The sequence below is a fragment of the Euprymna scolopes genome, chromosome 25 (genome assembly GCF_053919585.1).
Source record: "Euprymna scolopes isolate OS-2025 chromosome 25, ASM5391958v1, whole genome shotgun sequence".
Taxonomy (NCBI): domain Eukaryota; kingdom Metazoa; phylum Mollusca; class Cephalopoda; order Sepiida; family Sepiolidae; genus Euprymna; species Euprymna scolopes.
In genome coordinates, this window is record NC_136506.1 from 107,199,342 (window position 1) to 107,215,369 (window position 16,028).

Below are 16,028 nucleotides of genomic sequence, written 5' to 3' on the forward strand. Positions count from 1 at the left end.
ATTATTGAAATCAGAATTACAAAATAAAATTATTGAAATCAGAATAACAAAATAAAATTATTAAAATCAGAATAACAAAATAAAATTATTGAAATCAGAATAACAAAATAAAATTATTGAAATCAGAATAACAAAATGAAATTATTGAAATCAGAATAACCAAATAAAATTATAGAAATCAGAATAACAAACTAAAATTATTGAAATCAGAATAACAAAATGAAATTATTGAAATCAGAATAACAAAATAAAATTATTGAAATCAGAATAACAAAATGAAATTATTGAAATCAGAATAACAAAATAAGATTATTGAAATCAGAATAACAAAATAAATTATTGAAATCAGAATAACAAAATAAAATTATTGAAATCAGAATAACAAAATAAGATTATTGAAATCAGAATAACAAAATAAGATTATTGAAATCAGAATAACAAAATGAAATTATTGAAATCAGAATAACAAAATAAATTATTGAAATCAGAATAACAAAATGAAATTATTGAAATCAGAATAACAAAATGAAATTATTGAAATCAGAATAACAAAATCTCACACATGAAAAAATGTATACAATGCATAATATTTTCAAAATTGTTTAAAAAGAATTTTATAAAACTGTTTTCATGTATTCTTTAAAAAACAAAATTAAAACTAATTTCAATAATTTTTAATTAAAATAAAACTGGAAAAACTTTTCAATTATTATTGAATAAAAAAAGAAAAATCGAAAAACATAATAAAAAAAAAGTATATGCACAGGGGAGATATCAACATGAGAGAAAAAATGCGAAGGAATTCATTTGCCTTGTCACCGCTCCCAGTAACACTATGCTGGAAGTTACAAAGTACGTTAGCTGACTATAATTTACATAACACTGAATTCAAATTTACATATGTATGGCAATTAAATTACACACAATGCTCCGTGTAGACTATGTTTGAATGCAAAATTAGCTATCCTAAATTTTAAAGGATGCCAAACTGTAGGAGTGAAATAGCAAACACATGCATATACAAAATAAATTTACCTTAAAATAACAGCACGTTAATAAATAAATAATTGTAGATATAATATTAACACAACATCGATTATAATAAAAGTACCAAAAACTAAACGAAATTCCATGAGCAAAGCTTCTTTCCTGCTTATTTGTGGAACACAATAACACGGGGCTGCTTCCAAGCTGACTATAACATGCTTGTTTTCAAGTCCAATTAATTTCTATTCAATTTGCATGATTAGCGTTTGTTACAATGATTCACTCATCAACCATTATCCTTTGAATGTTGAAAAGTTGTGACTCCTGCAAAACAAAGATAAACTAACCCTAACCTAAAATATATAGTTGCAAATGATGGCTGTAACTCAAGCGAATTAACTACTGTTACAATGTTTATTATAGACCATCATCTATCAAAAACATGTAAGTAATGCGAAAGTTTACTCTCCATATCATCATCGTCATCATCATATCATCATCATCATCATCATCATCATCATATTAAGTATAAATAAAAAGAGTTCAGTTTGAAATTCTGTACAGATTAAAAAGTTCAGCCAAAGTTTACTAGAAGATTTTAAAGTTTCAAAAAAATGCATCCGAAGAAGGTCAGAGGGTAAATCAGCAGAAACAGTTTGTATATAACAACCAGGATGAGAATTGTAGTCTGAATTATAGAAATTATCGATCCTCTCTAGCTGAATCCACTGTGAAAAATTTCCCCCACTCTATATCTGTGCCTAAATCAAAACGCGGATTTCATGAACAAAGCTTCTTTCTTAGAACTGCATGCCTGTGGAACTCTGTTCCGTCTGCCTGCTTCCCTCCGGACTACAACTTGGATGTCTTCAAGTCTAATGTTAACAAATTCCTAATGAACCCCTCCCTTAAGTAAACACTTCATCAAATCTCCTCACTAACATAATGTACTTGCAATAACCCTTATCCCTGAGTGGCTTCCGGGCCTTGATAAGTGGTGATCACTGTGTAAAAAAAAAAAAAAAAAAAAAATCCTCAACTCAGATGTAAACTCACACACACACACACACACACATTTTTTTCAGATTTTTTCGATTATCGATACTTATCGAAGACATTCCAATACAAAACCTCTCTAAGAACAGTACCAGGCACATAAAGTACATTTGTGTGAAATTTCAAAAAGTCCACCCAAGCCGTTTTCGACACTATAGGAAACAAACTCTCTCTCTCTTTTTCTCTTTCTCTCTCTCTCTCAAACACACACACACACACACACACACACACACAAAGCTAGTGGCTAATAGTGTAGACATAATAAAAACTTGTATGTGGAATGTATTGTTGTAAGCGTACGGTATTTTGGTCCAGAGGGAAAAAACTGTGACGTTTTATTATATATACGGATAGAGATATCAAGTGAAACACAGTGAAATTATTAATGAATTAAGAAATTTGTTGTGCGAATAATTCAAGCACAATAAAACATGAAACATTTTATTATCTTACCTTCGTAGAGCCAATCTGGGACGCCATTGAATATTAAGTTATGTTCCCCGTCTTTAGTGAGTTGAACAACTGATGCTGAGTCATTGATATTCGGTTGGTAATACAAGTTATTGTTGAGCCCGTAGACCTTTGCAAACAGAAATATCACAGTTTAGAAAAAAATATTAAGACAAATTTTTTAAAGGAAAAACATATAAACATTTCACATCTCTGTAAGTCAGTGGCTTTTAACCCATATCATAGTCCGCGAGTAAGGTTTCTGACAAAGAGAGAAGAATTGCTGTTTTCTGGATCAGAATTTTATCGTTGACAAATTTTTGACCTTGAAATAATATTTTTTTTAAACACCTTACATCAAGTGGCTTCACGCCTAATCTGGAGCGGTTTCCATATATATAAAAAAAAGAAACATTTTGTATATAACAACCACGATAAGAATTGTCGTCTAAATTAAAGAAATTATCAATCCTCATCTCAGATGTAAACTTAATTTTATTTTAATGATTTTTTTTTTCTTTCAGGGAATTTGAAAAATTGCATTATGTTGAATCGAGCAAAATTGCAGTTTGGGGATGGGTAAGTTGAAAAAATATTTCTTATTCAATATTTTGATGAAAAAAATGCAAGAATAAAGCACATAACAGTCATTTCTTATGGCTGGATTTTTTACACGTATAAGAATTAAATTTCCATTATTAAATTGTTATATTATTTAGCGTTTTGAAATATCAGTTCCAACCCTTGTCCTATCACCGTAATGTTGCATTCCTGTGCTTGTTTTACAAATATTTTAATGGAATGTGCTCTGATGAACTAGTTGTACTTGTGCCCCCTCGACATGCATATCCCCGACAAAACCTCTTAGCAAAAAAATCTCACCCCTTCACTTTTGAGGTCCCTAAATACCAGAAAGCTTTCTACTCAAATAGTTTCTTCCTTCGAACAACTAGAGCTTGGAATTCCCTTCTTGTTACCTGCTACCCTGACTACTGATTTGCAAAAGTTTAAATGTAACGTAAACCAAAATCTTGTTAATCTTTCCTAGGTATGGTCCCAAATAGTAACCCCTTACGTCCACGTGGTGATATACCTTGTTAGGGGTGAACATGAGTAAAAAAAAAAATTTTTTAAATCATATAAAAGAATCCAGGGAAAAAAAAAACCTAGTTTAACCTTTATCCATAGAATTTACTTTTAAATTATTTTTTTAATATAAGTTTATCATAGTTTGTAATACTACATAAATAATATTAAATAAATATAATACTACATAAATAATAATTAATAAATGTAATACTACATAAATAATAATAAATAAATGTAATACTACATAAATAATAATAAATAAATATAATACTACATAAATAATAATAAATAAATGTAATACTACATAAATAATAATAAATAAATGTAATACTACATAAATAATAATAAATAAATGTAATACTACATAAATAATAATTAATAAATGTAATACTACATAAATAATAATAAATAAATGTAATACTACATAAATAATAATTAATAAATGTAATACTACATAAATAATAATAAATAAATGTAATACTACATAAATAATATTAAATAAATATAATACTACATAAATAATAATTAATAAATGTAATACTACATAAATAATAATAAATAAATGCAATACTACATAAATAATAATAAATAAATGTAATACTACATAAATAATAATAAATAAATGTAATACTACATAAATAATAATAAATAAATGCAATACTACATAAATAATAATAAATAAATGCAATACTACATAAATAATAATAAATAAATGTAATACTACATAAATAATAATAAATAAATGCAATACTACATAAATAATAATAAATAAATGCAATACTACATAAATAATAATAAATAAATGTAATACTACATAAATAATAAATAAATGTAATACTACGTAAATAATAATAAATAATAATAAATAAATGCAATACTACATAAATAATAATAAATAAATGTAATACTACATAAATAATAATAAATAAATGCAATACTACATAAATAATAATAAATAAATGTAATACTACATAAATAATAATAAATAAATGTAATACTACATAAATAATAATTAATAAATGTAATACTACATAAATAATAATAAATAAATGTAATACTACATAAATAATAATAAATAAATGTAATACTACATAAATAATAATAAATAAATGTAATACTACATAAATAATAATTAATAAATGTAATACTACATAAATAATAATAGATAAATGCAATACTACATAAATAATAATAAATAAATGTAATACTACATAAATAATAATAAATAAATATAATACTACATAAATAATAATAAATAAATGTAATACTACATAAATAATAAATAAATGTAATACTACATAAATAATAATAAATAAATGTAATACTACATAAATAATAATAAATAATAATAAATAAATATAATACTACATAAATAATAATAAATAAATGTAATACTACATAAATAATAAATAAATGTAATACTACATAAATAATAATAAATAAATGTAATACTACATAAATAATAATAAATAAATATAATACTACATAAATAATAATAAATAAATGTAATACTACATAAATAATAATAAATAAATGTAATACTACATAAATAATAATAAATAAATGTAATACTACATAAATAATAATAAATAAATATAATACTACATAAATAATAATAAATAAATGTAATACTACATAAATAATAAATAAATGTAATACTACGTAAATAATAATAAATAATAATAAATAAATGCAATACTACATAAATAATAATAAATAAATGTAATACTACATAAATAATAATAAATAAATGCAATACTAAATAAATAATAATAAATAAATGTAATACTACATAAATAATAATAAATAAATGTAATACTACATAAATAATAATTAATAAATGTAATACTACATAAATAATAATAAATAAATGTAATACTACATAAATAATAATAAATAAATGTAATACTACATAAATAATAATAAATAAATGTAATACTACATAAATAATAATAAATAAATGTAATACTACATAAATAATAATAAATAAATGTAATACTACATAAATAATAATAAATAAATGCAATACTACATAAATAATAATAAATAAATGTAATACTACATAAATAATAATAAATAAATGCAATACTACATAAATAATAATAAATAAATGTAATACTACATAAATAATAATTAATAAATGTAATACTACATAAATAATAATAAATAAATGTAATACTACATAAATAATAATAAATAAATGTAATACTACATAAATAATAATAAATAAATGCAATACTACATAAATAATAATAAATAAATGTAATACTACATAAATAATAATTAATAAATGTAATACTACATAAATAATAATAAATAAATGTAATACTACATAAATAATAATAAATAAATGTAATACTACATAAATAATAATAAATAAATGTAATACTACATAAATAATAATTAATAAATGTAATACTACATAAATAATAATAAATAAATGCAATACTACATAAATAATAATAAATAAATGTAATACTACATAAACAATAATAAATAAATGTAATACTACATAAATAATAAATAATAAATGTAATACTACATAAATAATAATAAATAAATGTAATACTACATAAATAATAATTAATAAATGTAATACTACATAAATAATAATAAATAAATGCAATACTACATAAATAATAATAAATAAATGTAATACTACATAAATAATAAATAAATGTAATACTACGTAAATAATAATAAATAATAATAAATAAATGCAATACTACATAAATGATAATAAATAAATGTAATACTACATAAATAATAATTAATAAATGTAATACTACATAAATAATAATAAATAAATGTAATACTACATAAATAATAATAAATAAATGTAATACTACATAAATAATAATAAATAAATGCAATACTACATAAATAATAATAAATAAATGTAATACTACATAAATAATAATTAATAAATGTAATACTACATAAATAATAATTAATAAATGTAATACTACATAAATAATAATAAATAAATGCAATACTACATAAATAATAATAAATAAATGTTATACTACATAATAATAATAAATAAATGTAATACTACATAAATAATAATAAATAAATGAAATACTACATAAATAATAATAAATAAATGTAATACTACATAAATAATAATTAATAAATGTAATACTACATAAATAATAATAAATAAATGCAATACTACATAAATAATAATAAATAAATGTAATACTACATAAATAATAAATAAATGTAATACTACGTAAATAATAATAAATAATAATAAATAAATGCAATACTACATAAATAATAATAAATAAATGTAATACTACATTAATAATAATTAATAAATGTAATACTACATAAATAATAAATAATAAATGTAATACTACATAAATAATAATTAATAAATGTAATACTATATAAATAATAATTTATAAATGTAATACTACATAAATAATAATAAATAAATGTAATACTACATAAATAATAAATAAATGTAATACTACATAAATAATAATAAATAAATGTAATACTACATAAATAATAATAAATAAATGTAATACTACATAAATAATTATAAATAAATGTAATACTACATAAATAATAATAAATAAATGTAATACTACATAAATAATAATAAATAAATATAATACTACATAAATAATAATAAATAAATGTAATACTACATAAATAATAAATAATAAATGTAATACTACATAAATAATAATTAATAAATGTAATACTACATAAATAATAATTAATAAATGTAATACTACATAAATAATAATTAATAAATGTAATACTACATAAATAATAATAAATAAATGTAATACTACATAAATAATAAATAAATGTAATACTACATAAATAATAATAAATAAATGTAATACTACATAAATAATAATAAATAAATGTAATACTACATAAATAATTATAAATAAATGTAATACTACATAAATAATAATAAATAAATGTAATACTACATAAATAATAATAAATAAATATAATACTACATAAATAATAATAAATAAATGTAATACTACATAAATAATAATAAATAAATTTAATACTACATAAATAATAATAAATAAATGTAATACTACATAAATAATAATAAATAAATATAATACTACATAAATAATCATAAATAAATGTAATGCTACATAAATAATAATAAATAAATGTAATACTACATAAATAATAATAAATAAATGTAATACTACATAATTAATAATAAATAAATGCAATACTACATAAATAATAATAAATAAATGTAATACTACATAAATAATAAATAAATGTAATACTACATAAATAATAATAAATAAATGTAATACTACATAAATAATAATAAATAAATGTAATACTACATAAATAATAATAAATAAATGTAATACTACATAAATAATAATAAATAAATGTAATAATACATAAATAATAATAAATAAATGTAATACTACATAAATAATAATAAATAAATGTAATACTACATAAATAATAAATAAATGTAATACTACGTAAATAATAATAAATAAATGTAATACTACATAAATAATAATAAATAAATGCAATACTACATAAATAATAATTAATAAATGTAATACTACATAAATAATAATAAATAAATGTAATACTACATAAATAATAATAAATAAATGCAATACTACATAAATAATAAATAAATGTAATACTACATAAATAATAATAAATAAATGAAATACTACATAAATAATAATAAATAAATGTAATACTACATAAATAATAATAAATAAATGCAATACTACGTAAATAATAAATAAATGTAATACTACATAAATAATAATAAATAAATGTAATACTACATAAATAATAATAAATAAATGCAATACTACATAAATAATAATAAATAAATGCAATACTACATAAATAATAATAAATAAATGTAATACTACATAAATAATAATAAATAAATGCAATACTACATAAATAATAAATAAATGTAATACTACATAAATAATAATAAATAAATGAAATACTACATAAATAATAATAAATAAATGTAATACTACATAAATAATAATAAATAAATGCAATACTACATAAATAATAAATAAATGCAATACTACATAAATAATAATAAATAAATGAAATACTACATAAATAATAATAAATAAATGTAATACTACATAAATAATAATAAATAAATGCAATACTACATAAATAATAAATAAATGTAATACTACATAAATAATAATAAATAAATGTAATACTACATAAATAATAATAAATAAATGCAATACTACATAAATAATAAATAAATGTAATACTACATAAATAATAAAAAATAAATGAAATACTACATAAATAATAATAAATAAATGTAATACTACATAAATAATAATAAATAAATGCAATACTACATAAATAATAATAAATAAATGTAATACTACATAAATAATAATAAATAAATGTAATACTACATAAATAATAATAAATAAATGCAATACTACATAAATAATAAATAAATGTAATACTACATAAATAATAATAAATAAATGAAATACTACATAAATAATAATAAATAAATGTAATACTACATAAATAATAAATAAATGTAATACTACATAAATAATAATAAATAAATGTAATGCTACATAAATAATAATAAATAAATGTAATACTACATAAATAATAATAAATAAATTTAATACTACATAATTAATAATAAATAAATGTAATACTACATAAATAATAAATAAATGTAATACTACATAAATAATAATAAATAAATGTAATGCTACATAAATAATAATAAATAAATGTAATGCTACATAAATAATAATAAATAAATTTAATACTACATAAATAATAATAAATAAATTTAATACTACATAAATAATAAATAAATATAATACTACATAAATAATAATAAATAAATTTAATACTACATAATTAATAATAAATAAATGTAATACTACATAAATAATAATAAATAAATGTAATACTACATAAATAATAATAAATAAATGTTATACTACATAATAATAATAAATAAATGTAATACTACATAAATAATAATAAATAAATGAAATACTACATAAATAATAATTAATAAATGTAATACTACATAAATAATAATAAATAAATGCAATACTACATAAATAATAATTAATAAATGTAATACTACATAAATAATAATAAATAAATGTAATACTACATAAATAATAATAAATAAATGAAATACTACATAAATAATAATAATAAATAAATGTAATACTACATAAATAATAATAAATAAATGCAATACTACATAAATAATAATAAATAAATGTAATACTACATAAATAATAATAAATAAATGCAATACTACATAAATAATAAATAAATGTAATACTACATAAATAATAATAAATAAATGTAATACTACATAAATAATAATAAATAAATGAAATACTACATAAATAATAATAAATAAATGTAATACTACATAAATAATAATAAATAAATGAAATACTACATAAATAATAATAAATAAATGAAATACTACATAAATAATAATAAATAAATGTAATACTACATAAATAATAATAAATAAATGTAATACTACATAAATAATAAATAAATAAATGTAATACTACATAAATAATAATAAATAAATGTAATACTACATAAATAATAATAAATAAATGTAATACTACATAAATAATAATAAATAAATGTAATACTACATAAATAATAAATAAATGAAATACTACATAAATAATAATAAATAAATGAAATGCTACATAAATAATAATAAATAAATGAAATACTACATAATTAATAATAAATAAATCAAATACTACATAAATAATAATAAATAAATATAATACTACATAAATAATAATAAATAAATGAAATACTACATAAATAATAATAAATAAATGCAATACTACATAAATAATAATAAATAAATGCAATACTACATAAATAATAATAAATAAATGCAATACTACATAAATAATAATAAATAAATGCAATACTACATAAATAATAATAAATAAATGCAATACTACATAAATAATAATAAATAAATGCAATACTACATAAATAATAATAAATAAATGCAATACTACATAAATAATAATAAATAAATGCGATACTACATAAATAATAATAAATAAATGCAATACTACATAAATAATAAATAAATGCAATACTACATAAATAATAATAAATAAATGAAATACTACATAAATAATAATAAATAAATGCAATACTACATAAATAATAATAAATAAATGCAATACTACATAAATAATAATAAATAAATGTAATACTACATAAATAATAATAAATAAATGCAATACTACATAAATAATAAATAAATGAAATACTACATAAATAATAATAAATAAATGAAATACTACATAAATAATAATAAATAAATGAAATACTACATAAATAATAATAAATAAATGAAATACTACATAAATAATAATAAATAAATGAAATACTACATAAATAATAAATAAATGAAATACTACATAAATAATAATAAATAAATGTAATACTACATAAATAATAATAAATAAATACAATACTACATAAATAATAATAAATAAATGCAATACTACATAAATAATAATAAATAAATGCAATACTACATAAATAATAATAAATAAATGCAATACTACATAAATAATAATAAATAAATGAAATACTACATAAATAATAATAAATAAATGCAATACTACATAAATAATAATAAATAAATGTAATACTACATAAATAATAATAAATAAATGAAATACTACATAAATAATAATAAATAAATGCAATACTACATAAATAATAATAAATAAATGAAATACTACATAAATAATAATAAATAAATGTAATACTACATAAATAATAATAAATAAATGAAATACTACATAAATAATAATAAATAAAGTAAATACTACATAAATAATAATAAATAAATGTAATACTACATAAATAATAATAAATAAATATAATACTACATAAATAATAATAAATAAATGTAATACTACATAAATAATAATAAATAAATGTAATACTACATAAATAATCATAAATAAATGTAATACTACATAAATAATAATAAATAAATATAATACTACATAAATAATAATAAATAAATGCAATACTACATAAATAATAAATAAATGAAATACTACATAAATAATCATAAATAAATGTAATACTACATAAATAATAATAAATAAATGTAATACTACATAAATAATAATAAATAAATGTAATACTACATAAATAATAATAAATAAATGTAATACTACATAAATAATAATAAATAAATGTAATACTACATAAATAATTATAAATAAATGTAATACTACATAAATAATAATAAATAAATGTAATACTACATAAATAATAATAAATAAATGTAATACTACATAAATAATCATAAATAAATGTAATACTACATAAATAATAATAATAAATGTAATACTACATAAATAATAATAAATAAATGTAATACTACATAAATAATAATAAATAAATGTAATACTACATAAATAATAATAAATAAATGTAATACTACATAAATAATAATAAATAAATGTAATACTACATAAATAATAATAAATAAATGTAATACTACATAAATAATAATAAATAAATGTCATACTACATAAATAATCATAAATAAATGTAATACTACATAAATAATAATAATAAATGTAATACTACATAAATAATAATAAATAAATGTAATACTACATAAATAATAATAAATAAATGTAATACTACATAAATAATAATAAATAAATGTAATACTACATAAATAATAATAAATAAATGTAATACTACATAAATAATAATAAATAAATGTAATACTACATAAATAATAATAAATAAATGTAATACTACATAAATAATCATAAATAAATGTAATACTACATAAATAATAATAATAAATGTAATACTACATAAATAATAATAAATAAATGTAATACTACATAAATAATAATAATAAATGTAATACTACATAAATAATAATAAATAAATGTAATACTACATAAATAATAATAAATAAATGTAATACTACATAAATAATAATAAATAAATGTAATACTACATAAATAATAATAAATAAATGTAATACTACATAAATAATAATAAATAAATGTAATACTACATAAATAATCATAAATAAATGTAATACTACATAAATAATAATAATAAATGTAATACTACATAAATAATAATAAATAAATGTAATACTACATAAATAATAATAAATAAATGTAATACTACATAAATAATAATAAATAAATGTAATACTACATAAATAATAATAAATAAATGTAATACTACATAAATAATAATAAATAAATGTAATACTACATAAATAATAATAAATAAATGTAATACTACATAAATAATCATAAATAAATGTAATACTACATAAATAATAATAATAAATGTAATACTACATAAATAATAATAAATAAATGTAATACTACATAAATAATAATAATAAATGTAATACTACATAAATAATAATAAATAAATGTAATACTACATAAATAATAATAAATAAATGTAATACTACATAAATAATAATAAATAAATGTAATACTACATAAATAATAATAAATAAATGTAATACTACATAAATAATAATAAATAAATGTAATACTACATAAATAATAATAAATAAATGTAATACTACATAAATAATCATAAATAAATGTAATACTACATAAATAATAATAATAAATGTAATACTACATAAATAAAAATAAATAAATATAATACTACATAAATAATAATAAATAAATGTAATACTACATAAATAATCATAAATAAATGTAATACTACATAAATAATAATAAATAAATGTAATACTACATAAATAATAATAAATAAATATAATACTACATAAATAATAATAAATAAATGTAATACTACATAAATAATAATTAATAAATATAATCCTACATAAATAATATTAAATAAATGTAATACTACATAAATAATAATAAATAAATGTAATACTACATAAATAATCATAAATAAATGTAATACTACATAAATAATAATAAATAAATGTAATACTACATAAATAATCATAAATAAATGTAATACTACATAAATAATAATAAATAAATGTAATACTACATAAATAATAATAAATAAATGTAATACTACATAAATAATAATAAATAAATATAATACTACATAAATAATAATAAATAAATGTAATACTACATAAATAATCATAAATAAATGTAATACTACATAAATAATCATAAATAAATGTAATACTACATAAATAATAATAAATAAATATAATACTACATAAATAATAATAAATAAATGTAATACTACATAAATAATCATAAATAAATGTAATACTACATAAATAATAATAAATAAATGTAATACTACATAAATAATCATAAATAAATGTAATACTACATAAATAATAATAAATAAATGTAATACTACATAAATAATAATAAATAAATGTAATACTACATAAATAATCATAAATAAATGTAATACTACATAAATAATAATAATAAATGTAATACTACATAAATAATAATAAATAAATGTAATACTACATAAATAATAATAATAAATGTAATACTACATAAATAATAATAAATAAATGTAATACTACATAAATAATAATAAATAAATGTAATACTACATAAATAATAATAAATAAATGTAATACTACATAAATAATAATAAATAAATGTAATACTACATAAATAATAATAAATAAATGTAATACTACATAAATAATAATAAATAAATGTAATACTACATAAATAATCATAAATAAATGTAATACTACATAAATAATAATAATAAATGTAATACTACATAAATAAAAATAAATAAATATAATACTACATAAATAATAATAAATAAATGTAATACTACATAAATAATCATAAATAAATGTAATACTACATAAATAATAATAAATAAATGTAATACTACATAAATAATAATAAATAAATATAATACTACATAAATAATAATAAATAAATGTAATACTACATAAATAATAATTAATAAATATAATCCTACATAAATAATATTAAATAAATGTAATACTACATAAATAATAATAAATAAATGTAATACTACATAAATAATCATAAATAAATGTAATACTACATAAATAATAATAAATAAATGTAATACTACATAAATAATAATAAATAAATATAATACTACATAAATAATAATAAATAAATGTAATACTACATAAATAATCATAAATAAATGTAATACTACATAAATAATAATAAATAAATGTAATACTACATAAATAATCATAAATAAATGTAATACTACATAAATAATAATAAATAAATATAATCCTACATAAATAATAATAAATAAATATAATACTACATAAATAATAATAAATAAATGTAATACTACATAAATAATCATAAATAAATGTAATACTACATAAATAATAATAAATAAATGTAATACTACATAAATAATCATAAATAAATGTAATACTACATAAATAATAATAAATAAATGTAATACTACATAAATAATAATAAATAAATGTAATACTACATAAATAATAATAAATAAATATAATACTACATAAATAATAATAAATAAATGTAATACTACATAAATAATCATAAATAAATGTAATACTACATAAATAATCATAAATAAATGTAATACTACATAAATAATAATAAATAAATATAATACTACATAAATAATAATAAATAAATGTAATACTACATAAATAATCATAAATAAATGTAATACTACATAAATAATAATAAATAAATGTAATACTACATAAATAATCATAAATAAATGTAATACTACATAAATAATAATAAATAAATGTAATACTACATAAATAATAATAAATAAATGTAATACTACATAAATTATCATAAATAAATGCAATACTACATAAATAATAATAAATAAATGCAATACTACATAAATAATCATAAATAAATGTAATACTACATAAATAATAATAAATAAATGTAATACTACATAAATAATAATAAATAAATGTAATACTACATAAATAATAATAAATAAATGTAATACTACATAAATAATAATAAATAAATGTAATACTACATAAATAATAATAAATAAATATAATACTACATAAATAATCATAAATAAATGTAATACTACATAAATAATAATAAATAAATGTAATACTACATAAATAATAATAAATAAATGTAATACTACATAAATAATAATAAATAAATGTAATACTACATAAATAATAATAAATAAATGTAATACTACATAAATAATAATAAATAAATGTAATACTACATAAATAATAATAAATAAATGTAATACTACATAAATAATCATAAATAAATGTAATACTACATAAATAATAATAAATAAATGTAATACTACATAAATAATCATAAATAAATGTAATACTACATAAATAATAATAAATAAATGTAATACTA

General features: G+C 15.1%; 1 protein-coding gene across 2 annotated transcripts in view; it reads left to right on the forward strand.

Annotated features, from left to right (window-relative positions):
- Positions 1-16,028, forward strand: part of LOC145247555 (dipeptidyl peptidase 4-like) — a 376,657-nt gene that overhangs the window by 345,496 nt on the left and 15,133 nt on the right. For both annotated transcript variants that reach the window (XM_080109399.1, XM_080109400.1), the window contains exon 20: positions 3,018-3,072. In XM_080109399.1, the coding sequence (XP_079965525.1) occupies positions 3,018-3,072 (55 nt within the window). The remainder of the gene's footprint in view (positions 1-3,017; positions 3,073-16,028) is intronic.